At 51.5% G+C, this 25,030-nt stretch overlaps 1 protein-coding gene across 1 annotated transcript in view; it reads left to right on the plus strand.

Annotated features, from left to right (window-relative positions):
* The window catches only part of LOC140429576 (kelch domain-containing protein 3), a 304,290-nt gene that overhangs the window by 111,601 nt on the left and 167,659 nt on the right, over positions 1–25,030 (plus strand). Inside the window, exons 10-11 of the mRNA XM_072516761.1 lie at positions 9,354–9,439; positions 9,535–9,613. Coding sequence (XP_072372862.1) covers positions 9,354–9,439; positions 9,535–9,613 — 165 coding nt within the window. The remainder of the gene's footprint in view (positions 1–9,353; positions 9,440–9,534; positions 9,614–25,030) is intronic.

Genomic DNA, 25,030 nt, shown 5'->3' on the forward strand with positions numbered 1-25,030 from the left:
GCTCTGCTCACCCACACTGCCAAGAATCTTACCATTAGCCCAGTACTCTGTGTAAGAAAAACAAAATATTGCAATAAATATTGAAATAAAAACAGAACATTCTAGAAATACTGAGCAGGTCAGGCAGCATCTTTAGAAAGAGAAATATATTTAGTGCCATCAGATTGCCGCTCCCCTCCTAGTTACTTACCCTGTTGTGTAGCCACACCTTTCTGGGTCAGTAATATAGTTACCCAGGTGTTAGAAGCCATTTTAATTTTTCTAATTTTTTCTGGGTTACCATTGCTGTCAGACAGTTGGAAGCATCTGGAGCTTGCGATTTAAATTGGAGTTTTGGATACTTCCCAGTGCACGGTAATTTCTCAACGAAAGTTTGAACTTCCTGGAAAATTGCCATGCAATCCTTACATGGGTACCTCTGTGGTGACGTTTGGGGGTGGGGAAGAGAGGGGGGGGGGTTACCCCTTTCAGCTTGATGATCTCTCATCAGAGTGTGAGATACAGAATTGCAGGGAGAGAGAATGACTAGTAAATTGTTGTGCCTATATTCAGAAAGGCAACAAATCAGACATTGATCAAGTCTATACACATCTATTACTCTTGCATTAAAATATTAGATTTTGCTTTGTTGTTGACTTTGAAGTAAACTTACTTCAGAGATCTAACAGCCTCTATGGCAAAGTATTTTCTCTTTCCCGATGTTATTTTGATTCCAGTGTCAGCTCATGTCGGTGTCTGGGGCTCAGCAGCAGTGGTGTCATCACGCAGGCTAGACAACCAATCACACGGAAGAATTTTCATGGCCAACAACCATTGATTAGAAAGTAGAAAGCAACTTCTAATAAAATCCTTTCAATAATGTTACAGAGTGAAATGAACATTAGGACATACTTCTGGCTATCCGGTAGAAGCCAAAATATCATAAACAAACTTATTTTTTGTGAATTATTTTTTAAACAATCTATGGAATTTTTAAAATCAGAAATCGGGGGCGGGATTCTTTGACCGCCCGCCGGTGCGGAGAATCGCCGGGGGCTGGCGTGAATCCCGCCCCCACCGGTAGCCGAATTCTCCGGCACCGGATATTTGGCAGGGGCGGGAATCGTGCCTCGCCGGTCGGCGCCCCCCCCCCCCCCGCAATTCTCCGGCCCACGATGGGCCGAAGTCCCGCTGCTGGAATGCCTGTCCCGCCGGCGAGGATCAAACCACCTCTCTTACTGGTGGGACCTGGCGGTGCGGGCGGGCTCCGGGGTCCTGGGAGGGGGCGCGGGACGATCTGGCCCGGGGGGTGCCCCCACGGTGGCCTGGCCCGCAATCGGGGCCCACCGATCGGCGGGCGGGCCTGTGCCGTGGGGGCACTCTTTTCTCTCCGCCTCGGGCACAGCATTTACCATGGCCGACGCGGGAGAGACTCCCCCTACGCATGCGCGGGGATGACGTCAGCAGCCGCTGATGGTCCCGGGACCACCAGCGCCGGCCGGCAGAGTCCTTTCGGCCCCAGCTGGCGTGGCACCAAAGGTCTTCCACGCCAGCTGGGGGAGCGGAAACCACTCCGGCGCGGGCCCAGCCCCTCAAGGCCCTTAAAGGTGCGGAGAAATCCGCACCTTTGGGGCGGTCCGCCGCCGGAGTGGTTCCCGCCACTCCATCCCGCCGGGAACCCCCGCCCCGCCAGGTAGGGGAGAATCCCGCCCCAGAAATTTGACATTCCATGGATATAAAATTATTTTTCAGGGCTGCAGAAGCTATTCATCAGAAATTATGAACTTAGCATATCATTAAAAGTCCAAATATACTTCACTCAACAAAGTGTAAATTTTCAAGGGTTATTGCATTGAGGTAAATTGTGTAAAAGTGGAATTCGCATCAATTTGAGTGATTTCTAAAGGTTCATTTTCAGGACCTTCAACAACACACCCTGTGGAGGAGCAGAGAAACAGAAGTAGCAACCTTTAGATCTCTGCTTTTAATTGTGCCGCTGTCATTTCCACAACTGTAAAGCAATAAACATTGACAGTTTCACCATCATTGCAATCACAAAATCTGGAACGATATTTATTGTCAGGCAGCACGGTAGCATTGTGGATAGCACAATTGCTTCACAGCTCCAGGGTCCCAGGTTCGATTCCGGCTTAGGTCACTGACTGTGCGGAGTTTGCACATCCTCCCCGTGTGTGCGTGGGTTTCCTCCGGGTGCTCCGGTTTCCTCCCACAGTCCAAAGATGTGCAGGTTAGGTGGATTGGCCATGATAAATTGCCCTTAGTGTCCATAATTGCCCTTAGTGTTGGGTGGGGTTACTGGTTTATGGGGATAGGGTGGAGGTGTTGACCTTGGGTAGGGTGCTCTTTCCAAGAGCCGGTGCAGACTCGATGGGCTGAATGGCCTCCTTCTGCACTGTAAATTCTATGACAATCTATGATAATCTAGGTGTAGGTAGCCTTAAGAAAGGTAGCAGGGATAATCCTGGAAGCTGTAGGCCGGTGAGCCTCACGTCGGTAGTAGATAAATTATTGGAGAGAATTCTCAGGGACAGGATTTATACCCATTTGGAAACAAATGGACTCATAGGTGAGAGACATCCTGGTTTTGTGAAGGAGAAGTCGTGCCTCACAAACTTGATTGGGTTTTTTGAGGAAGTAACAAAGATGATTGATGAGGGGAGGGTGGTGGATGTTGTTTACGTGGACTTCAGTAAATCCTTTGACAAGGTGCCTCATGGCAGACTGGTACAAAAGGTGAAGTCACATGGGATCAGAGGTGAGGTGGTAAGATGGATACAGACCTGGCTCGGTCACAGAAGGCAAAGGGTAGCAGTAGAAGGGTGTTTTTCAGAATGGAAGGTTGTGACTAGTGGGGCGGGATTCTCCGACCCCCCGCCAGGTCGGATAATCGCCAGGGGCTGGCGTGAATCCCGCCCCTGCTGGTTGCCGAATTCTCCGGCACCGGATATTCGACAGGGGCGGGAATCGCGCCGCGCCGGTAGGCGAGCCCCCCCGGCGATTCTCTGGCCCGCGATGGGCCAATGTCCCACTGTTGGAATGCTTGTCCCGCCGGCGAGAATCAAACCACCTCTCTTCCCAGCGGGACTAGGTGGCGCGGGCGGGCTCCAGCGTCCTGGGGGGAGGGGGGGCACGGGGCGATCTGGCCCCGGGGGTGCCCCCATGGTGGCCTTGCCCGCGATCAGGGCCCAGTGATCCGCGGGCGGGCCTGTGCCATGGGGGCACGCTTTTCCCTCCACCTCGGCCACAGTCTTCACCATGGCCGACGCGGAAGAGGCACCCCCCCCCCCGCGCATGCGCGGGGATGACCTCAGCAGCCGCTGACACTCCCGCGCATGCGCGGACTTCCCTCGCCCGGCGGAGTCCTTTCGGCCCCGGCTGGCATGGCGCCAAAGGCCTTTCCTGCCGGTCGGTGGCGCGCCAACCACTCCGGCACGCGCCTTGCCCCTCACTGTGAGGGCTTGGCCCCTAAAGGTGTGGAAATCCGCACCTTTGGGGCGGCCTGACGCCAGAGTGCTTCACGCCACCATCCCGCTGGGACCCCCCGCCCTGCCGGGTAGGGAAGAATCCCATCCATGGTGTTCCACAGGGATCTGTGCTTGGGCCTCTGTTGTTTGTGGTGTGCATAAACGATTTGAAGGAAAATGTAGCCAGACTGATTAGTAAGTTCGCGGATGACACCAAGGTTGGTGGAGTGGCAGATAGTGTTGAGGATTGTCAGAAAATACAGCAGGACATAGATAGGTTGGAGACTTGGGCAGAGAAATGGCAAATGGAGTTTAATCCAGACAAATTGAGGTAATGCATAGAGGGAAAATATACTGTAAATGGGAAAACTCTTAGGAATATAGAAAGTCAGTGAGATCTGGGCGTGCAGGTCCTCAGATCTTTGAAGGTGGCAACACAAGTGGACAAGGTAGTCAAGAAAGCATATGGAATGCTTGCCTTCATTGGATGGGGCATCGAGTATAAAAACTGGCAAGTCATGCCACAGTTGTATGAAACCTTGGTAAGGCTGCACTTGGAATATTGCGCACAATTCTGGTCGCCACACTACGAGAAGGATGTGGAGGCTTTGGAGAGGGTGCAGAGAAGGTTTACCAGGATGTTGCCTGGTCTGGAGGGTGTTGGCTATGTGGAGAGGCTGAATAGACTCAGACTGTTTTCTTTAGAAAGACGGAGGTTGAGTGGTGACCTGATAGAGGTCTACAAGTTTATGAGGGGCACGGATAGAATGTATGGGCAGGCACTCTTTCCCACGGTGGAGGGGTCAGTCACCAGGGGGCATAGGTTTAAGATCCGTGAGGCAAAGTTTAGAGGAGATGTGAGAGGCAGGTTTTTTATGCAGAGGGTGGTGAGTGCCTGGAACGCATTGCCAGGGAAGGTTGTGGAAGCAGATACATTAATGGTGTTCAAAAGTCATCTTGACAAACACACGGATAGAATGGGTATAGAGGGATACGGCACAAGGAAGTGCTGAGGGTTTTAGCAAAGGTTGGTATCATGACCGGTACAGGCTTGGAGGGCCGAAGGGCCTGTTCCTGTGCTATATTGTGCTTTGTTCTTTGTAAACTCAAATAATATTATTGTAGCTTTGGTGGGAGATCAGCCACATAATAACTCAGTAAATAGCAGTCAGCGTGAATTCAGAAATGGAATATTCTGTCCGATCAACCTCCTTGTTTTTGAGGAAGCAACATCCCAAAGAGATTGAGGGAAGCCTGACAATATAGCGTACCACGATTTCCAGAAGTCATTTCTCAAAGTTTCACATGAAAGGTGGCAAAAAAAAAAGCTAAATTTAAAGAACTATGGATATTAGAGGAGTTACATTGGGCAGACGTAAGTTCTGAGTGGACGGCACCTGGGTTAGATAGGGAGCCTCAGCGGGGAAAGCGTGGCCGCGGCGCACATAGCCCGTTTTCTGTACTGAGGAGCTCCGCACGCCGGAACTAAAAGTCTTTCTTAATACAAATATTGACAGAAACATAGGTCAGATCTTTTAGGTCCCACCGAATTTGGGAACGGAGAAGAAACTAGGCTGGAATGAGATGTAGGCAGAGTGTGTGCTTTGGAATTTGGTTCACGTGGGAATTCAGTGCAATGTAGGTAAGAGATGTTCACTCTTCTACTTTTTAATTTCAGCCTCCAGTAGATGTTGAGTGTTATAACCCTCGTGCAGGTCACTGCATCAGGACTATCAGATTCCCCTTCTCCTCCACTAAATACAAACTCCCCCAGAAACAAGGGAGCTAATCCCTTAACAGGGGATTAGATCACTAGTATAAAAACCCCGACTTTAGTGCAGGTCGGGGAGAGAGACCCTTTGGGGTGTGGAGATTCTTGTATACCGTAAATAAACCTAACCTTTATTTTCTGCCTGCTTGGTCTACTTTAGCGGATTCTACATTGAGTTTTCTTCCTTTGTCTCCAAGCTAGGAGACAACCAGAGTAAACGTTTCAAATTGTGCAATTTAGGCTCCGAGTTTTTGAGCTGGCATCAGAGTTGCAGACATTGTGGGGCTTCAGGCAGGGGGAGAGTTGCCTGAACATTTGTTCCAGAAGGCAGTCACACCCTTTAGGTTGGGCAGAACTTTAAAGTTGGTCAATGGCCAGGCACATGAGGGTGTGGCTGCGAGTCAGGCAGGTACAGGGAATCAGCATGTATTGATGAATCAGCCTCAGCCCCTGACTCTGTCCAACAGGTTTGTCCAACAGGTGCAAATTGCTTGCTGTCTGTATGGATGAGGAGAAGGACTGCAAGGCGAATGAGTGGATTTGCCATGGCACCATGGTGAAAGATGCCATTCAAGTGTGGGGGTGAAGAGGAATATGGTAGTGTTGGGAGACAGTATGGTCAGGAGGATAGATATTGTTCTTTGCAGCTGCAACTGGTAGCTCTGAAGGTTGTGTTGCCTGCTAAGTGCCAGGATTCAGGACATCTATTTGTGGCTGGAGAGGAGCTTGGAGTAGAAAGGGGAGGCAGCCAGTTGTGTGATCGGTATGGGAACCAACAACATAGGTAGAAGCATGAATGATGTTCTGCTAAGTGATTTGAGGAGTTGGGGTCCAAATTAAAACCCAGAACATCAGACATCTGGTGGCGGCCATGGTGCGAGTGGTCACACGCAGACAACTCTTGCTTGAAGGGGTAGAAAATAACTCTTTTTACCCGAAATTGGGTACAATTTCGACAGCAAAGCGTAGCTGAAGGTCAGAGGAGAAATTCTTCTGGGAGTGGTATGTCTGCTGGTTACCAAACTCGGCAGAAGAAGGTGAAGGATCTGGCCAAGGAGTTGGAAGAGACCTGTGGTGCAGCAGCCAGTGGAAGGATGGCTGAGGGGGAAGGGCCAGTGCAAGTAACAAAGCCCCAGATGGAGCAGTTGTTGGCCTTCATCAAGGAAGAGTTCCGCCAGCAGAGGAAGGAGATGCAGGGGATCGCTCAAAGGCCATTGAAGGGGCAGTGGCACCCCTGAAGGACTCAATGGAGAGGGGGGAGAAATATCTGGAGGCTCAGGGGTCGCAGATCTGAGAGATTGAGCGGGTGATGACGGACCACAGCAATCGGGTGGTGGCATTGGAGGCAGGGGTGGGGCTCTTAGGAGACCTTTATAAGACGTTGAGAGCAAAGTTGGAGGAGCAGGAAAATAGATCGAGAAGGCAGAATCTGCGGATAGTGGGCCTGCCTGAAGGAGTGGAAGGTGCGAGTGCCACGAGGTACATTTCAAGAATGCTGGCGTGGCTGGTGGCAGAGGGTGTGGTGGATAAGGCCCCTGAAGTGGACAGAGCATACAACTGAGCTGGCAAAATGGGTTCAACAAAGCCAAGGTGATGCTATATCGACGGCAGATCAGATTGGGGGTGCTCTACCCGGCGAAGTTTTGGGTGACTTATCAAAGCCGGGATACGATTTTGAGACTCCAGAAGCGGTCAATGACTTTATCAAGGAGCATAAGCTGGGGGAGAACTGAAGTGAACAATTCTGGGAGACTGAGGTGCTGCCACTTTGAAGTAATTGGGAATACAGGTGGGCGTTGGAGGGAACAGGGGTTTTTCTTTTCCTCCGATGGGGAGAGCCTTTTTCTTTTCTTTTAACTGGGATAACGGGAGACGGGGAAAAAGGTTTTAAGGGGATAACTGTCCCCATCCTACCTCCTGCTGCCTGGGGCTGTGTTTTTTTTCTCTGCTGTTTCTTGGGAAAGGTGACCTGTGGTTTGAGATGAGTTTCTGTTCGGGTGGGGGAGGTAAGCAGGGTGCCTTCTTCACAGAGCAGAGAAGTGAGTGTGGGGGTCAGTGGGAGAAGCCTTAGACAGGAGTTGCCACGCTGGCAGGCAATGATGATGAACGGAAGGGGGGTTGGGATAAGGTTACATGTGTGTTGACAGGGGCTGGTGCAAGGGACGCGGTGCAGCCTATTCACCCTGGCTGCCCTGAGGAGATGGTGCAGTTTTTTATGGCACTATGGCCAGTCCTGGCGGTGTTGCCCACGGCACTCATGGTGTCTCCCACCTGCGCCCAGGCCCGGTGCATGGCAGTGGGTGGCAACCTCCTTCCCATCCAGGGGTCCAGGGTAGGTCGCCTCTCCTCCACTGCGTCTCCAGTTCCGCATCGGTGAAATGGGATACCTCTCTTCTTGTTGCCATCTTGTTGGCTGGAATGAGTGTGTTTGGGGAGTGGAGTGTTTATATGCACTTGCATCTTGTCAGCCTCTCGAGTGTCAATCCTGACTGGCGAATGAGATGCCGCTTTTCATTGGAATCAGTCATGTTCCATGTGTTGTCGGTGCTAGCCCATGAACAGTTGATGAATTGCTTTGGGATGGTGCCAATTTCCCCATCTTAGTATACCACCGATTCAGTCCTGGCGTCAATGCTTAGGGCCCGATCTACCAGCCACACTGCACCGGAAAAACAGCTCACCACGGCGCAGCGTTGCCGATGAAAGTCGGGAGACCCCGTTCCCGGGATCTACGCAGCTTGCAATTTAGAGTACCCAATTAACTTTTTCCATTTAAGGGGCAGTTCAGCGTGGTCAATCTACCAATCCTGCACATCTTTGGGTTGTGGGGGCAAAACCCACGCAAACACGGGAGAATGTGCAAACTCCACACGGACAGTGACCCAGAGCCAGGATTGAACCTCGAACCTCAGCGCTGTGAGGCAGCAGTGCTAACCACTGCGCCACCTTGCTGCCTCACCTCGCGAGATTTAACGCAATCTTGCGAGACATTACAAGGGGAATCCCACCCATGGGCGGGATCGGTTTTTGGCAAGTCTGCATATTAAAGCGAGGCAGTAAGCCTTACTCTAATGTGCAGATTCCCAAGGCACCTGAGGCTTTGGGATTAAATCCCTTGGTTCGGGGACCTCAGTTGAGTGCTGTTTTGTACGGTCCCCACAAACGGGTCTGGACGGAACTGCAGTTGTGGTGGTCTCCAAGGGGATTGTAGGCCCCAGCTACAAAAGTGTCCTGGCAATGCCACCTGGGTGCCAGTCTGGCACTGCCAAGGTACCCAGGTGCTGCTGGCAGGGGCACTGCCATGGTGCCAGGTTGGTACTGCCAAGCTGGCATTTTGTGTGCATGTGTGATTGGGCTGGGGTTGCCCACCATGGGTGTTTGGGCTGGGGGGAGGTTGGGGATTTTTTTTGTGGGTCTTGGACATCGGGATGCCATTTAAAAATGATGTCCTGATGCCTCGTTACAATGGGGAATTCCGTCGAGCAGAGCTCCCCGATGTAAAAAACAGGACTATGTGTGGCCTCGGCCGCGCGTTCCCCATTTAGGCCCCTTATTCAAAGCGAGTTGGATTGAATAGCCACGTGTTTCTCGGCACTGGTCACAGGAGCAAATAAACTGACATCAATTAAGAAGCCATTAGGTGCTGTAATAAATTTTTGGCAGCAATGTGGATGGTGTTCCATAATTATCTTACAGTTGCAGGAGGAGACCATTCGGCCCATCAAGTCTGCACCAACCCTCCGATCGAGCACCCTACCTAGGTCCACGCCCACACCCCATCCCAGTACTCCACCTAATCTTTTGGACACCATGGGGCAATTTAGCATGGCTAATCCACCTAACCTGTACATTTTTGGATTGTGGGAGGAAACCAGAGCACCCGGGAGGAACCCACGCAGACATGGGGAGAACATGCAGTCACCCAAGGCCGTAATCGAACCCGGGTCCCTGGCACTGTGAGGCAGCAGTGATAATCACTGTGCCGCCCCAAAGAGCTCACACAGACATGGTAGGCCGAATGGTCTGCTTGTCAGTACATTTCTTTGTTTCTGCAGCATCTGATACACAATAATTTAATTTTTATTTGTTAGGCTACAAATTTCATTTTATTGTTTCAGTATCATTGACTTGGAGCCAGTGTGAGGTCAAAGGTGAAGGACCATCTGGCAGGGGATGCCATACTTTCACATCGCACCATGATAAGGTAGATTTAAAGTTGTGCTGTATTGTGTTTTTCTGTATATTTAGCTCCCTTGTTAAAAATGTGTGAAATTACAGTAATAATATTGTTAAATACAGGATATCTATGTATTTGGTGGATCTTATGATCAAGGGGGAAGCATAACAACATTAAATGACGTTGTGAAATTGAGCCTTGGTAAGTGCCTTGTCGCTATCAGTTTTTGAATATTTATTGTAAATATAATCCAAATGCATGGGAAATTGCCTCGACAAATAAAGTAATTAGAATGAAAACTGTAATGTGGGAAACATGTCTTGTGCAGCTGTTCAGGGCGCAAGTATATTATTTTGAACTTGATTCATTATGGGATCTCTGGAGAAAGGTGTGATGAGGTTGTGTGGAGGGTTTTCTGGCGAGGAGAGGGAGGAATTGGGAGGAAAGGGAAATGGCCGTCAGTGGGCACCTACATATTTCCAATGCCCGGTCTCTCGATCAGGCCCTGAGTTCCTTTGAACAAGGGATCTCCCCCCCACCTCTTGGCGGTAGTCAGGTTTACTTATTAGTCTCTCCTCATGGCTCGTCCCCCATGCACTGCTGGCAGCATGAGGTCCTTGAATGGACATTAATTATCCACTTAATGACCTTAATTGGCATCCAGGCAGGAAAGCTGCCCGCAAACCTTCCCACCCCAGATTTATTTGGGAGTAGTTGGAGTGGTCTCCGTCCTGCACCCTCCAACCTGATCACATGCCCTCCTCAGGCCTCCAACCACACCTCTGCAAGGGGTACTAAATGTTGCCCATAGTTTCAGATCTAATTCTAGGAAATTAGATGGTACAAGTAAGAAACAGAAGGCGAGGGAAACATCTAGTCAACAATGATCAGAACACAATTCAGCCTAAGGTCTGACATGAAAAAGAGAGGAAATAATCAGAGATAAAGGTGCTGTATTTGACAGAGAAAAAGACCCATTTCAATGAGCGAGTAAGTAAACGTTCAAAAATATATCTTTTATTCATAGTTTTCACTTTATACAATACGAAATAACAAGAAAGAGTAAACACAGTTATATACATAAAAACCCAAACACACGAAGTAGCCCCTCACAAAACCTAACCCCCCCAAACCTTCCCCCCCCACCCCACGCTTAACAGCTAATGGTGACCAGTTCCTTCAAATAAATAATAAAAGGCTGCCATCTCTGATAGAATAGCAGCTTCGGTTGCTCCCCTCACAGTGTACTTGACTTTCTTGAGGTATAAGAACTCCATCAGGTCTCCCAGCCACACTGAGATACTGGGTGGACCGCAGACCTTCACCCCATCAGTGCTCACCTCCGGGCAATCAGTGAGCCGATGGCAGGACATCGACCCCCAGGCCCATCCACAGCTCCAGCAAGTCTGACACTCAATATATGGGCACGAAAGGAAAGGGTTCCAGCTCAATCTTCAGAATCACCGACATGGTACTAAAGATGGAGACTCAAAAACCCACAAGCTTTGGACACAACCAGAACATGTGCGTGTGGTTAGCTAACCCTCCTGAACAGCACTCGCACCTATCCTCCACCCCTGCAAAGAAATGACTCATTCTGGACTTGGTCAGGTGTGCCCTAACAACTACCTTAAGTTGGATCAAACTCAACTTCCGGTGGCGGCCATGGAGTGAGCGTTTGCACAATATGTGGCTCCCGCTCGTGGTGGATTTTTCAGATCTTTTCCCCGGGAAACAGGTGGATGTGAGGCGGAAAAAAGGTCCAGGAGAGTGGAAGAGATCGACCCTCTAGTGCATGGAGCTGAGGGCCAGAAGCGGTCGAAAAAGAGGGAATCAGTCAGCTGGAGCTGGCGTGGTGCCTGCGACGCTCATGGAGATGGTGGCGGGTAGGGGTGCGGCCCTGCCAGCTCAGTGGTCGACCGACCAGCTGGTGAGCTTCTTGAATGAGAAGTTCACCCAGCAACGGAAGGAGAGTCTGGAGGACCTGGCCCAGGCGGTGGATTCGATCAAGGCAGTGCGACCGCGTTGAGCCATGGCTTGTGGCCCAGGGTCAGGCGATCCAGAAGCTGGAGGAGGAGGAGGTCGTGGGGGAACACGAGGAGCAGTTTGCCTCGATGGCAGCGGAGATGGGGCTGATGCGGAGCCAACAGAGGTGGCTCCAGGAGGAGGTTGAGACCTGGAGAACCGGTCACGCAGGCAAAACATAAGGATTGTGGGTCTGCCGGAGGGGAGTGAAGGAGCCAATACTGACGCGTATGTGGGGAGGATGCTAGAGAAGCTGCTAGGAGAGGGTGTATTTGCAGGGCCTTTGAAGGTGGATCGAGCGCACAGGGCGCTAATGAGGAAGCCCCAGGGGAACGAGCTGCCGAAGGCGATGGTGGTGCGGTTGCACCGTTTCCTGGACAAGGAGCAAATTATGAGGTTGGCCAAGCAGACGTGTCGCTGCACTTGGGAGGGCAGTGAAATCCAAATGTACCAGGACCTGGGTGCAGAGTTGGCCAAGAGGAGAGCAAGCTTTAACAAAGTCAAGGCAGCCCTCTACAAGAAGTGGGTGAAGTTTGGGCTACTGTACCCGGCACATCTGTGGGTGACCTACGAAGGCCGGGTATTGTACTTTGGATCGGTGGAGGAGGCGGTAAAATTTGGTAAAGGCAATGGACTGGCAGGAGAAGGTGGACTTTGAACTTTGGTGGAGATGCTGTGATGCTGCTGTTAATTTGTGTTTGGGACCATTTCTTTCTTTTTCGACTTCAGGTTTGCTCTTTGTTCTTTGTTAAGGGATGGGGGTTTGGTCTCTTTGTTTGGGTTTGGGGAGGGGTTGTTTTTGCTTGTTTGCACTAATGTTCGAGCAGGGGGGTGGGGAATCAGTGGGGTGGGGGGTGGTGGTTGGATGCTAGGCGCCAAGGGTGGGGGCTGCCAAGCTAGCTGGGCGGGCTAGTTCACGGAAACGCAATGGGGGTGAGTGGAAGGTCAGTGGGGGGATGGGGCAGGGGTTGTTGCTGGGGGATTTGGGAATTGGTGAGGGGGGAAGTACTGCTGACTGGGGTAGGGCTTTTAAAGTGTAAGGGGAGACGGATCGATGACGGTGGTCACCCGAGGGCGGGGCAGGGGAGGTGCGGGACACGGGCTGAAGGCTGGCACAAGAGGGACTATGGTTGATTGGTGGGGGGAGGGGACCAGGCTGGTCACGTGGAATGTGCAAGGATTGAATGAATGGGCCAGTCAAGAGGGCCTGTGTGCCTGTGTGTCCGCACACTTACAGCGATTGAAGGCGGATGTGGCCATGCTACAAGAGACGCACCTGAAGGTGGGGAACCAGATTAGGCTGAGGAAGGGATGGGTTAGGCAAGTATTTTATTCAGTTTAGACTTTAAAACGAAGGGGGTGGCGATTTTGGTCAATAAACGGGTGACGTTAAAGGTGGGAAATATAGTGGCTGACTCTGGGGGAAGGTATGTCATGGTAAACTGGAGGGGATGTCGGTGGTGTTGGTAAATAGCTATGCCCCAAACTGTTGAATTTATGAGGCGGGTACTGGGGAGGATCCCTAACCCGGACTCTCATCGGCTGATTATGGGGGGGGGGGGGGAACTTCAATATAGTCCTGGATCTGAGACTGGACCGATCGAGCTTGAGGTCGGGGAAGGTGTCGGCTACAGCTAAAGAGCTTTGAGGGTTCATGGAGCATATGGGGGTGGGGTGGGGGGGGGGGGGGTGGGATACGGGGGAGGTGTTGGCAGGTATGGTTTGGGAGGCACTGAAAGCAGTGGTCATGGGGGAGATTATTTTGATTTGGGCACACAGGGAGAAGGCAGAACGGGTGGAGATAGAAAGGCTGGTGGAAAAAATCCTGCAGGTGGACGGAAGATAAAAAGAGGCCCCGGAGGAAGGACTGATAAAGGAATGCCAGAGGTTGGAAATGGAATTCGGGCTGTTAGCCACGGGTAAGGCAGGAGGGAGGGTGAGAGGGACGGTATATGAGTATGGGGAGAAAGCGAGCAGGATGTTTGCGCACCAGTTGAGGAAGCAGGAGGCGGCGAGAGAGATTGGGAAAGTGAAGGACACAGATGGGAATATGGCCTTGGACCCGGCCGGAGCGAATGGAATGTTTAGGGAATTTTATAGCAAACTGTGCAAGTCGGAACCCCCAGCTGTGGAGGAAGGGATGAGGAGGTTTCTGGGAGGGTTGGAGTTCCCGAAGATTGATCAGATGCTGGTGGAGGGCCTGGGGGCCCCAATTGGGCTTGTAGAAGTAGTAGAGGGGTTGGAGGCGATGATCGGGTAAGGCCCCGGGACTGGACGGGTACCCGGTGGAATTTTCAGGGGTGTTGGTGCCGCTGTTGGTAAGGGCCTTCAATGAAGCAAAGGAGTTGGGAGTGCTCTCGCTGACGTTGTCGCAGGCGTCCATCTCCCTCATTTTAAAACGAGATAAGGACACGGAAAACTGTGGGTCATACAGACCGATCTCCCTGTTAAATGTGGATGCCAAACTATTGGCGAAGGTCGTAGCCACAAGGATCGAAGACTGTGTCCCAGGGATAATAGGGGAGGACCAGACGGGGTTCGTTAAGGGGCCGCATGTGGCGCCCAACATTAGAAGGTTGCTTAATGTAATTATGGTGCCACCAGAGGGGCAAGGTTGAGGTGGTGATGGCCATGGACGCAGAGAAGGCCTTTGATCGGGTGGAGTGGGAATACTTGTGGGAGGTCCTGGGGCAGTTTGGTTTTGGGCAGGGATTTGTGGACTGGGTCCGATTGCTATACCAGGCACCGGTAGCAAGTATGCGGATGAATCGAGTGGGATCAGACTATTTCAGGTTACATCGGTGGATGAGGCAGGGGTGCCCACTTTCCCCACTGTTGTTTGCCCCGGCTATAGAGCCGTTGGCATTGGCACTGAGAACGTCGAGGGTCTGGCAGGGGATAGTACGGGGGGGGGGGGGGGGGGGGGGAGGGTGCAGCACAGGGTCTCACTTTACACGAACAATCTACTGCTGTATATATCGGACCCGCTGGGGGGGATTGGAGGGATTATGGGTATATTCGCGGAATTCGGATGGTTTTCGGGGTATAAATCAAATATGGGTAAGAGTGAGGTCTTTGCGATTAAGGCGAGGGGGAAGGAGAAGAGGTTGGGTGAGATGCCGTTCAAGGTGGTGGGAGGGAGCTTTCGATATTTGGGTATCCAGGTGTCGGGGGAGTGGGAACAGCTGCATAAGCTGAATTTGGGTCGCTTGGTAGATCAAATGAGGGGGGACGTTTGGAGGTTGGTTGCGCTCCCGTTGTCATTGCCGGGGCGGGTACAGACAGTAAAAATGACGGTCCTCCCGAGATTTTTGGTTTAGAACATAGAACATTGAACATAGAACATTACAGCGCAGTACAGGTCTTTCGGCCCTTGATGTTGCGCCGACCTGTGAAACCACTCTAAAGCCCATCTACACTATTCCCTTATCGTCCATATGTCTATCCAATGACCATTTGAATGCCCTTAGTGTTGGCGAGTCCACTACTGTTGCAGGCAGGGCATTCCACGCCCTTTCTACTCTCTGAGTAAAAAACCTACCTCTGACATCTGTCCTATATCTATCTCCCCTCAATTTAAAGCTATGTCCCCTCGTGCTAGACATCACCATCCGACGAAAAAGGCTCTCACTGTACACCCTATCCAATCCGCTGATCATCTTGTATGCCTCAATTAAGTCACCTCTTAACCTTCTTCTCTCTAACGAAAACAGCCTCAAGTCCCTCAGCCTTTCCTCATAAGATCTTCCCTCCATACCAGGCAACATTTTGGTAAATCTCCTCTGCACCCTTTCCAATGCTTCCACATCGTTCCTATAATGCGGCGACCAGAATTGAACGCAATACTCCAAATGCGGCCGCACCAGAGTTTTGTACAGCTGCAACATGACCTCATGGCTCCAAAACTCAATCCCTCTACCAATAAAAGCTTTCTTTTCAGACGCCTTCTTAACAACCCTCTCAACCTGGGTGGCAACTTTCAGGGATCTATGTACATGGATACCGAGATCTCTCTGCTCATCCACACTGCCAAGAATCTTACCATTAGCCCAGTACTCTGTCTTCCTGTTATTCCTTCCAAAATGAATCACCTCACACTTTTCTGCATTAAATTCCATTTGCCACCTCTCAGCCCAGTGCTGTAGCTTATCTATGTCCCTCTGTAACTTGTAACATCCTTCCGCACTGTCCACAACTCCACCAACTTTAGTGTCATCCGCAAATTTACTCATCCATCCTTCTACGCCCTCCTCCAGGTCATTTATAAAAATGACAAACAGCAGTGGCCCCAAAACAGATCCGTGTGGTACACCACTAGTAACTGGACTCCAGTCTGAACATTTCCCATTAACCACCACCCTTTGTCTTCTTCCAGCTAGCCAATTTCTGATCCAAACTGCTAAATCACCCTGAATCCCATGCCTCCGTATTTTTTGCAGTAGCCTATCGTGGGGAACCTTATCAAACGCTTTACTGAAATCCATATACACCACATCAACTGCTTTACCCTCATCCACCTGTTTGGTCACCAAACCTTATTAAAAGGTTTGTGAGGCACGATCTACCCTTCACAAAACCGTGTTGACTATCTCTAATCAAATTATTCCTTTCCAGATGATTATACATCCTAATCTCTTATAAACCTTTCCAAGACTTTGCCCACAACAGAAGTAAGGCTCACTGGTCTATAGTTACCGGGGTTGTCTCTACTCCCCTTCTTGAACAAGGGGACAACATTTGCTATCCTCCAGTCTTCTGGCACTATTCCTGTAGACAAAGATGACTTAAAGATCAAAGCCAAAGGCTCAGCAATCTCCTCCCTAGTTTCCCAGAGAATCCTAGGATAAATCCCATCTGGCCCAGGGGACTTATCTATTTTCACGCTTTCCAGAATTGCTAACACCTCCTCCCAATTTTTATCCCCAAGGCGTTCTTTAAAAAGGTGAATGCAATGATCTTGGGATTTGTTTGGGCGGGTAAAACCCCGTGGGTTAAGAAGGTGTTGCTGGAGCGGGGGCATGGGGTGGGGAGCGGGCCTGGCTCTTCCAAATTTCATTAATTACTACTGGGCGATGAATATCGCGATGGTCAGGAAGTGGGTAGTGGGGGAGGGGTCGGTGTGGGAGCGGGTAGAGGCGGCATCATGTAAGAACACGGGTTTGAGGGCATGGTTAATGACACCTCTGTCGTTCTCGCCGGCACGGTACTCCATAAGCCCAATGGTGGCGGTGGCCCTGAGGGTGCGGGGACAGTGGAGGAAGCACATGGGGTTAGAGGGGGCGTCGGTGTGGGCACCGATATGTGATAGCCACTGGTTCGCTCCGGGGAGGAGGGGCTGGACGGTGGGTTTCGGAGGTGGCAGCGGGTAGGGATTGAGAGATTTGGGGATCTCTTTATTGATGAGGGTTTCCCGAGCCTGGAGGAAGAGTTTTATTTGCCAGGGGGGTGTAGGTTCCGGTATCTGCAGATGAGGGATTTTGTGCGGAGGCAGGTTTCGACCTTTTTGCACCAGGATCTACAGGATAAGGTGGTGTTGAGAACAGGAGTGGGGGAGGGGAATGTCTCAGAGATTGATAAGGAATTGATGGAATGGGAGGGAGCCCCAATAGGGGAGGTGAAGAGAAAGTGGGAAGAAGAGTTGGGTGGCATGTTGGATGTGGGTTATGGGAGGGGCCCCTGAGAAGAGTTAATGCATCCTCATCGTGCGCCAGGCTCAGCCTGATACAGTTTGAGATGGTCCACGGGGCACACATGACCGTGGCCCGGATGCGCAGTTTCTTTGAGGAGATGGAGGATAGGTGCGGGCGATGTGCGGGGGGTCCTGCGAACCATGTCCATATGTTTTGGGCATGTCCGAAGCTGAGGGGTTCTGGCAGGGGTTTGCTGACGCCATTCAGAGGCCTTGCAAGTGAGGGTGGTGCCGAGTCCAGAGGTGGCAGTCTTTGGTGTGTTGGAAGACCTGGGAGCCCAGGGGGTCAGAAAGGCCGATGTCCTGGCCTTTGCCTCCCTGGTGGCCCGGAGAAGGATGTTACTGGGATGGAGACATTTGGAACCCCCGATGTAGGGGGTATGGGTGAGCGACATGGCAGCGTTTCTCAGACTTGAGAAGATTAAATCCGCCTCGAGGAGCTCGTTGCAGGGGTTTGCTCGGAGGTGGCAGCCGTTCATCAACTTCTTTGAGAAAAATTAAGCTGTCAGCAGGGGGGGGAGAGGGGAGTGGGGGGGGGGGGGGAAGAGGAGGCATGGGAGAGACGAGTAAGGGCAGAAGAACCAATGGAGGGCTGGCTGGGGAAGATGGCCTTGTTTTTGTAAGCCATGTTGGCTGGTGTTTATGCTCGGGGGGGGTTTGGCTGGGGGCTAAATCGCTGGCTTTTAAAGCAGACCAAGGCAGGTCAGCAGCACGGGTTCAATTCCCGTACCAGCCTCCCCGAACAGGTGCCGGAATGTGGTGACTAGGGGCTTTTCACAGTAACTTCATTTGAAGTCTACTTGTGACAATAAGCGATTTTCATTTCATTTTCATTGTTGGGTATATTGTGTTTTTGTTGAAATTTGATGTTGAAAATTGTGAAAGTTATAAATGCCTCAATAAAATATTTTCTAAATAAAAAAGTTGGATCAAACTAAGACTTGCGCACAAGGACGTGAATTCACCTTGCTAACGGCCTCACTCCACACCTTGTCATCTAATATGGACTCCAACTCCTCCTCCCACCTAACCTTAACCTTCTCCACTGACACATAAAATCCATCCATAAATACCGGAAGTGCTCCCCTCCTCACACCCTGCGAGCGAAAGAACCCTGTCCAATAGAGACGCTGGCGGCACCACGGGGAATTGTTTCACAAAGTTACGAACTTGAAGATATCTGAATGAATCTGAACCCGAGAGCCCAAATGTTTCCGTCAATTCCTCTAGGCTGGCAAACCGCCTCTCCAGGAACAAATCACTGACTCTTAGTTCGTAAGTAAACGTGTCCTGATGTGGAAAGACAAATTGACAAATATGCCAGGGCCCCAATGATAGAAAATGTTCAAACAAGGGAGCCAAATTCAAATTCAAATAAGACTTCTAAGCACTGGACAAATCTAGAGCTAATAGTACAAAGGAAAATCAAGCTGAATCTAGAAAATATAAAGAGGAAACAAATAGAAGATTATAAAAATGAGGCATGAAGTAAGATTGCCTTGTAACGGAGGGAGAATTTTGTAACTGTTACGACTGGGATGTGAGGAATGTGCAATTTATAAAATTTGTGATATTATTCCCGGCTAAACTCTGGGTAACATCTGAGGGGAAAGAGCTGTATTTTAACACCCCAGCGGCGGCTGAGAGTTCGTTAGAGCGAACAAGCTGGGGGAGGAGCACACGCATGAGGCACGATCAATTTGACTGGAGACGAAGTTGAATCCAAACTGCGGCTTTATTTGTATCAGATGTGTGGCCTCCCACAGCAGCTGGCGAAATGGCTGCGAGCTGGAGGCCACGCATATTTATACCCCGCCTCCTGGGCGGAGCTAGCATGCAGGGGACATAGGTGAACCTGTAGTGCAGGTTCTACCGTACAACCTCTAATATCAGAACACAGTGGTTTACCACATTCACCCACTGTTAAAATTGAGTCCGGCGGGGGTTGTGGATAACTATATACAATGAGAAATTTTAATATTTATAGAGCAGCAAAAAAAATGTCTCTTGGCATCCGGTGGGCCGGTCAGAGGTTCAGCCGGTCCGGTGCCTTGATGGTTCTTTGAGATCGACGAAGTGGTGACGGCGATGTGTGCGCTGTCGTGGTCGAAGTTGACTCCGGGAGCGTGCCAAAATCCTCTTCATCTACAAGCGTGGGCAGGGGGAGGACGGACGGTCCTAGGGGGGGTGATGGGAGCGGCGGGGGAGGGGAGGGTGGCGCCGGGGGTGGTGAGGGGGTGGAACCTGCTGGTGCCAGGTCCCTGAGGGAGACGGTATCCGGTAAGCGTACTGTGGGTTTGCTTGGAGTAGGTGCACCCTTTCCACCAATGGGTCCGCCTTGTGGAACTGCACATGTTTACGGAGAAGCACGGTTCCCGGAGCAGTAAGCCAAGTTGGGAGCGATACCCCGGATGTGGACTTCCTGGGGAAGGCAAAAAGACGTTCATGCGGTGTACTGTTAGTGGCAGTGCAGAGTAATGAGTGAATGAAATGTAGTGCATCAGGGAGGACCTCTTGCCAGCGGGAGGCCGGGAGATTCCTGGACCGCAGGGCCAGCTGGACGGCCCTCCATACCGTCCCATTCTCCCTTTCTACCTGTCCGTTTCCCCGGGGGTGGTAGCTCGTCGTTCTGCTGGAGGCGATACCCCTGCTGAGCAGCAACTGACGTAGCTCATCGCTTATGAATGAGGATCCCCTGTCACTGTGGATGTAGGCGGGGAAGCCGAACAGAGTGAAGATAGAATTAAGTGCTTTAATGACGGTGGCAGACGTCATGTCGGGTTGGCGAAGGTAAACCGGGAGAATTCATCGATCACACTGAGGAAATATGTGTGTCGATCGGAGGAGGGGAGGGAGCCTTTGAAATCCACGCTGAGGCGTTCAAAGGGGCGAGAGGCCTTCACCAGGCGCGCGCGGTCAGGCCGGTAGAAGTGCGCCTTGCACTCCGCACAGACCTGGCAGTCTCTGGTGATTGTCCTTACTTCCTCGACGGAGTAGGGCAAATTTCGTGCCTTAATGAAATGGTACAACCGAGTGACCCCTGGGTGACAAAGGCTGTCGTGCAGGGCCCGGAGTCAGTCTACCTGTGCTCTGGCACATGTGCCTCGGGATAGGGCGCCTGGGGGCTCGTTGAGTTTGCCAGGGCGATACTTAATCTCATAATTATAGGTGGAGAACTCGATCCTCCACCGCAAGATTTTATCATTTTTGATCTTGCCCCGCTGCGTGTTGTTGGTCAGTGAGGAGAGTAAATCTCCTGCCGGCCAGGTAATGCCTCCAATGTCGCACAGCCTCAACGATAGCCTGGGCCTCTTTTTCGATGGATGAGTGCCGATTTTCAGAGGCATGGAGGGTGCGGGAAAAGAATGCCATGGGACTGCCTGCCTGATTGAGGGTGGCGGCAAGGGCGACGTCCGATGTGTTGCTGTCTACTTGGAATGGAAGTGTTTTGTCTACAGCGTGCATTCCAGCTTTGGCAATCGAACTCCATTCTGGACTACGTAGCCGAGGATGTCTAAGCGGTTTGTGCGAAACACACACTTCTCCTTGTTTTTAAAAAATATATATATTTTATTCAAGATTTTTGGCCAAACATAACAGTACGTAGTGTTTCTTTTACACAACAATAAAGCAATATAAATAACAGTGGCCAGTTTTAAACAAATAAATAAATAATATATAAACAAAAACAAAAACAAAACTGAATGGCAACTGCCTTGTCCAAAATAAATACTCTCCAAAAATACAATCCAACAATCCAATATACAATTACCTATAGCAAATACCTATACATATACAATAACATCTCTGAGAGTCCGTTCGATTCCTCCCCCCCCTCCCCCCCCCCTCCCCCCTGGGCTGCTGCTGTTGTCTACTTCTTTTCCATTCCCTCTATCTTTCTGTGAGGTAATCGACGAACGGTTGCCACCGCCTGGTGAACCCCTGAGCCGAACCCCTTAACACGAACTTAATCCGTTCTAACTTTATGAACCCTGCCATGTCGTTTATCCAGGTCTCCACACCCGGGGGTTTGGCTTCCTTCCACATTAACAATATCCTGCACCGGGCTACTAGGGACGCAAAGGCCAACACGTCAGCCTCTCTCGCCTCCTGTACTCCCGGCTCTTCTGCAACCCCAAATATAGCCAACCCCCAGCTTGGTTCGACCCGGACCACCACCACCTTCGAAAGCACCTTTGCCACCCCCACCCAGAACCCCTGTAGTGCCGGGCATGACCAGAACATGTGGGTGTGATTCGCTGGGCCTCTTGAGCATCTCGCACACCTATCCTCTACCCCCAAAAATTTACTAAGCCGTGCTCCAGTCATATGCGCCCTGTGTAACACCTTAAATTGTATCAGGCTTAGCCTGGCACATGAGGACGATGAGTTTACCCTATGTAGGGCATCAGCCCACAGCCCCTCCTCAATCTCCTCCCCCAGTTCTTCTTCCCATTTCCCTTTCAGCTCATCTACCATGATCTCCCCCTCGTCCCTCATTTCCCTGTATATGTCCGACACCTTACCGTCCCTCACCCATGTCTCTGAGATCACTCTATCCTGCACCTCCTGCGTCGGGAGCTGCGAGAATTCCCTCACCTGTTGCCTCGCAAAAGCCCTCAATTGCATGTACCGAAATGCATTCCCTTGGGGCAACCCATATTTTTCTGTCAACGCTCCCAGACTCGCAAACGTCCCATCTACAAACAGATCTCTCAGTTGTACTACCCCAGCTCTTTGCCATGCTCCAAATCCCCCAGCCATTCTCCCCGGAACGAACCGATGATTGTTTCTTATCGGGGACCGCACCGAAGCTCCCGTCCTTCCCCTATGCCGTCTCCACTGCCCCCAAATTTTCAATGTAGCCACCACCACCGGGCTTGTGGTGTATTTCTTTGGTGAGAACGGCAACGGTGCCGTCACCATTGCTTGTAGGCTAGCCCCCCTGCAGGACGCCCTCTCCAATCTCTTCCACGCCGCTCCCTCCCCTTCTCCCATCCACTTACACACCATTGAAACATTGGCGGCCCAGTAGTACTCACTTAGGCTCGGTAGTGCCAGCCCCCCCCCTGTCCCTACTATGCTGCAAGAATCCCCTCCTCACTCTCGGGGTCTTCCCAGCCCACACAAAACTCATAATACTCTTCTTGATTCTTTTGAAAAAAGCCTTCGTGATCACCACCGGGAGGCACTGAAACACAAAAAGGAATCTCGGGAGGACCACCATTTTAACCGCCTGCACCCTACCTGCCAATGACAGGGACACCATGTCCCATCTCTTAAAGTCCTCCTCCATCTGTTCCACCAACCGCGTTAAATTAAGCCTGTGTAATGTACCCCAATTCTTGGCTATCTGGATCCCCAAGTACCGGAAGTCCCTTGTTACCTTCCTGAAAAATCCCCAAACTCCCCAAGTATCCGCATTATCTCTGGCATCCCCTCCGCCGGGTCCGCCACATATAGCAACAAATCATCCGCATACAGAGATACCCGGTGTTCTTCTCCCCCCCCTGAGTACTCCCCTCCACTTCCTGGAACCCCTCAATGCTATGGCCAGGGGTTCAATCGCCAGTGCAAACAATAACGGGGACAGAGGACATCCCTGCCTCGTCCCTCTATGGAGCCGAAAATAGTCAGACCCCCGTCCATTTGTGACCACGCTCGCCATCGGGGCCCTATACAGCAACTGTACCCACCTGATATACCCATCCCCAAAACCAAATCTCCTCAGCACCTCCCACAAATAATCCCACTCCACTCTATCAAATGCTTTCTCGGCATCCATCGCCACCACTATCTCCGCTTCCCCCTCTGGTGGGGGCATCATCATTACCCCTAGCAGCCTCCATATATTTGTATTCAGCTGTCTCCCCTTCACAAACCCAGTTTGGTCCTCATGAACCACCCCCGGGACACAATCCTCTATCCTCATTGCCATTACCTTGGCCAGAATCTTAGCGTCCACATTCAGGAGGGAAATGGGCCCTCCGCCATCTCGTCAAAAAGTCGACGGAATTCCAGTGGCTGCCCACGCATGAAGAGGACTGGCGCGAGCTGAAAGTAAAACTCACGACAGCCCCTGTCCTAGCGTTCTTCGACCCAACCAAGGAAATCAAGATATCAACTGATGCAAGCCAGGACGGCATTGGGGCGGTGCTCCTTCAGCGGGATGACTCCGCCTGGGCTCCAGTGACGTATGCCTCCAGGGCCATGACGCCCACTGAGCAACGGTACGCTCAGATTGAGAAGGAGTGTCTGGGCCTCCGAACAGGGATAGTCAAGTTCCACGACTATGTTTATGGCCTGCCGAAATTCACGGTAGAGACGGACCACAGGCCTCTGGTCCACATAATCCAGAAGGATTTAAACGATATGACACCTCGGTTACAGCGTATTCTTCTAAAGCTACGCCGCTACGACTTCGAACTGGTCTAAACGCCAAGTAAAGAGCTGATCGTTGCAGATGCCCTGTCCAGGTCCATTACCACAGCGCATGAACAAAGTGACTTCATCTGCCACATAGAAGCCCAAGTGCAGGTGTGTGCCTCGAACCTTCCGGCCTCCGACAAACGGGTGGTCCAAATTCGTGAGGAGACAGCCAAGGATCCTCTGCTGCAGCGCGTGATGCAGCACCTCAGCAATGGCTGGGAGAAGGGACAATGTCCCCAGTTCTATAACGTAAAAGACGACCTGATGGTGGTGGAGGGAATCCTTCTGAAACTCGACAGAATCGTCATTCCTCAGAGCATGCGTGCTATGGTGCTGGGCCAACTCCATGAGGGTCACCGTGGGGTCGAGAAATGTCGACGCAGAGCTCGGGAGGCGGTCTATTGGCCGGGCATCAGCCAGGGCATTGCCGACACAGTCCTCAACTGCCCTACCTGTCAGACGTTTCAGCCAGCTCAACCCAAAGAAACGTTGCAGCAGCACGAGATCGTGACCTCTCCGTGGTCCAAGGTAGGTGTAGACCTTTTCTACGCCAAGGGGCGTGACTACGTACTCCTGGTCGACTACTTCTCCAGTTACCCAGAAGTAGTGAAACTGTCCGACCTCACGTCGAAGGCGGTAATCAAAGCCTGCAAAGAAACATTCGCCAGGCATGGGATACCGCTCACGGTAAGGAGCGACAACGGTCATTGCTTTTACAGCCAGGAATGGTCTGACTTCATACAGTCCTACAACTTCCATCACGTTACCTCCAGTCCCCACTACCCGCAGTCAAACAGGAAGGCCAAAAAAGGGGTCCACATTGTAAAGCGGCTGCTGTGCAAAGCTGCAGACTCAGGCTCCGATTTTAACCTGCCGATGCTGGCATACAGGGCAACCCCACTGTCCACTGGGTTGTCTCCAGCGCAGATGCTCATGAACCGCACTCTGAGGACCACAGTTCCAGCCATCCACGTTCCCGACCTTGACCACCTCACGGTCCTACAAAAGTGCAGCAGTCACGGGCACAACAGAAAGCCATGTACGATGCCCATGCCACGGATCTGCCTGCGCTGGCCCCAACTGATCATGTTCGTGTCCAGTTGCCTGAGTGCGGCTGGTCAGCTGCAGCTGTTGTGCTCAAATAAGTGGCTCCAAGATCATTCTTTGTCCGCATGGCTGATGGCTCCCTGCTACGGCGCAACAGACGGGCACTGCGAAGAGTTCCACGCCCGCTACCTGACCGGTGTGCCCCGCCGCCTCTGATGCCTCCTCCGGTTGTACCCTACCACGAGGCCACCGATCTACCAGCAACCCTGCCGGTCCACGCGCCCACCGCGATGCCAGCGATCCCGCCTCTCCAAGCGCAGGCGGCTCCTAATCCGCCTCTGCGCCGATCAACTAGAATTCGGCACCCACCACAAAGACTGAATCTATAGACTGAGCTTTTGTACATTTTTGTAATTTCACCAATTGGA

Source organism: Scyliorhinus torazame, chromosome 9, assembly GCF_047496885.1.
Source record: "Scyliorhinus torazame isolate Kashiwa2021f chromosome 9, sScyTor2.1, whole genome shotgun sequence".
Classification (NCBI taxonomy): Eukaryota; Metazoa; Chordata; class Chondrichthyes; order Carcharhiniformes; family Scyliorhinidae; genus Scyliorhinus; species Scyliorhinus torazame.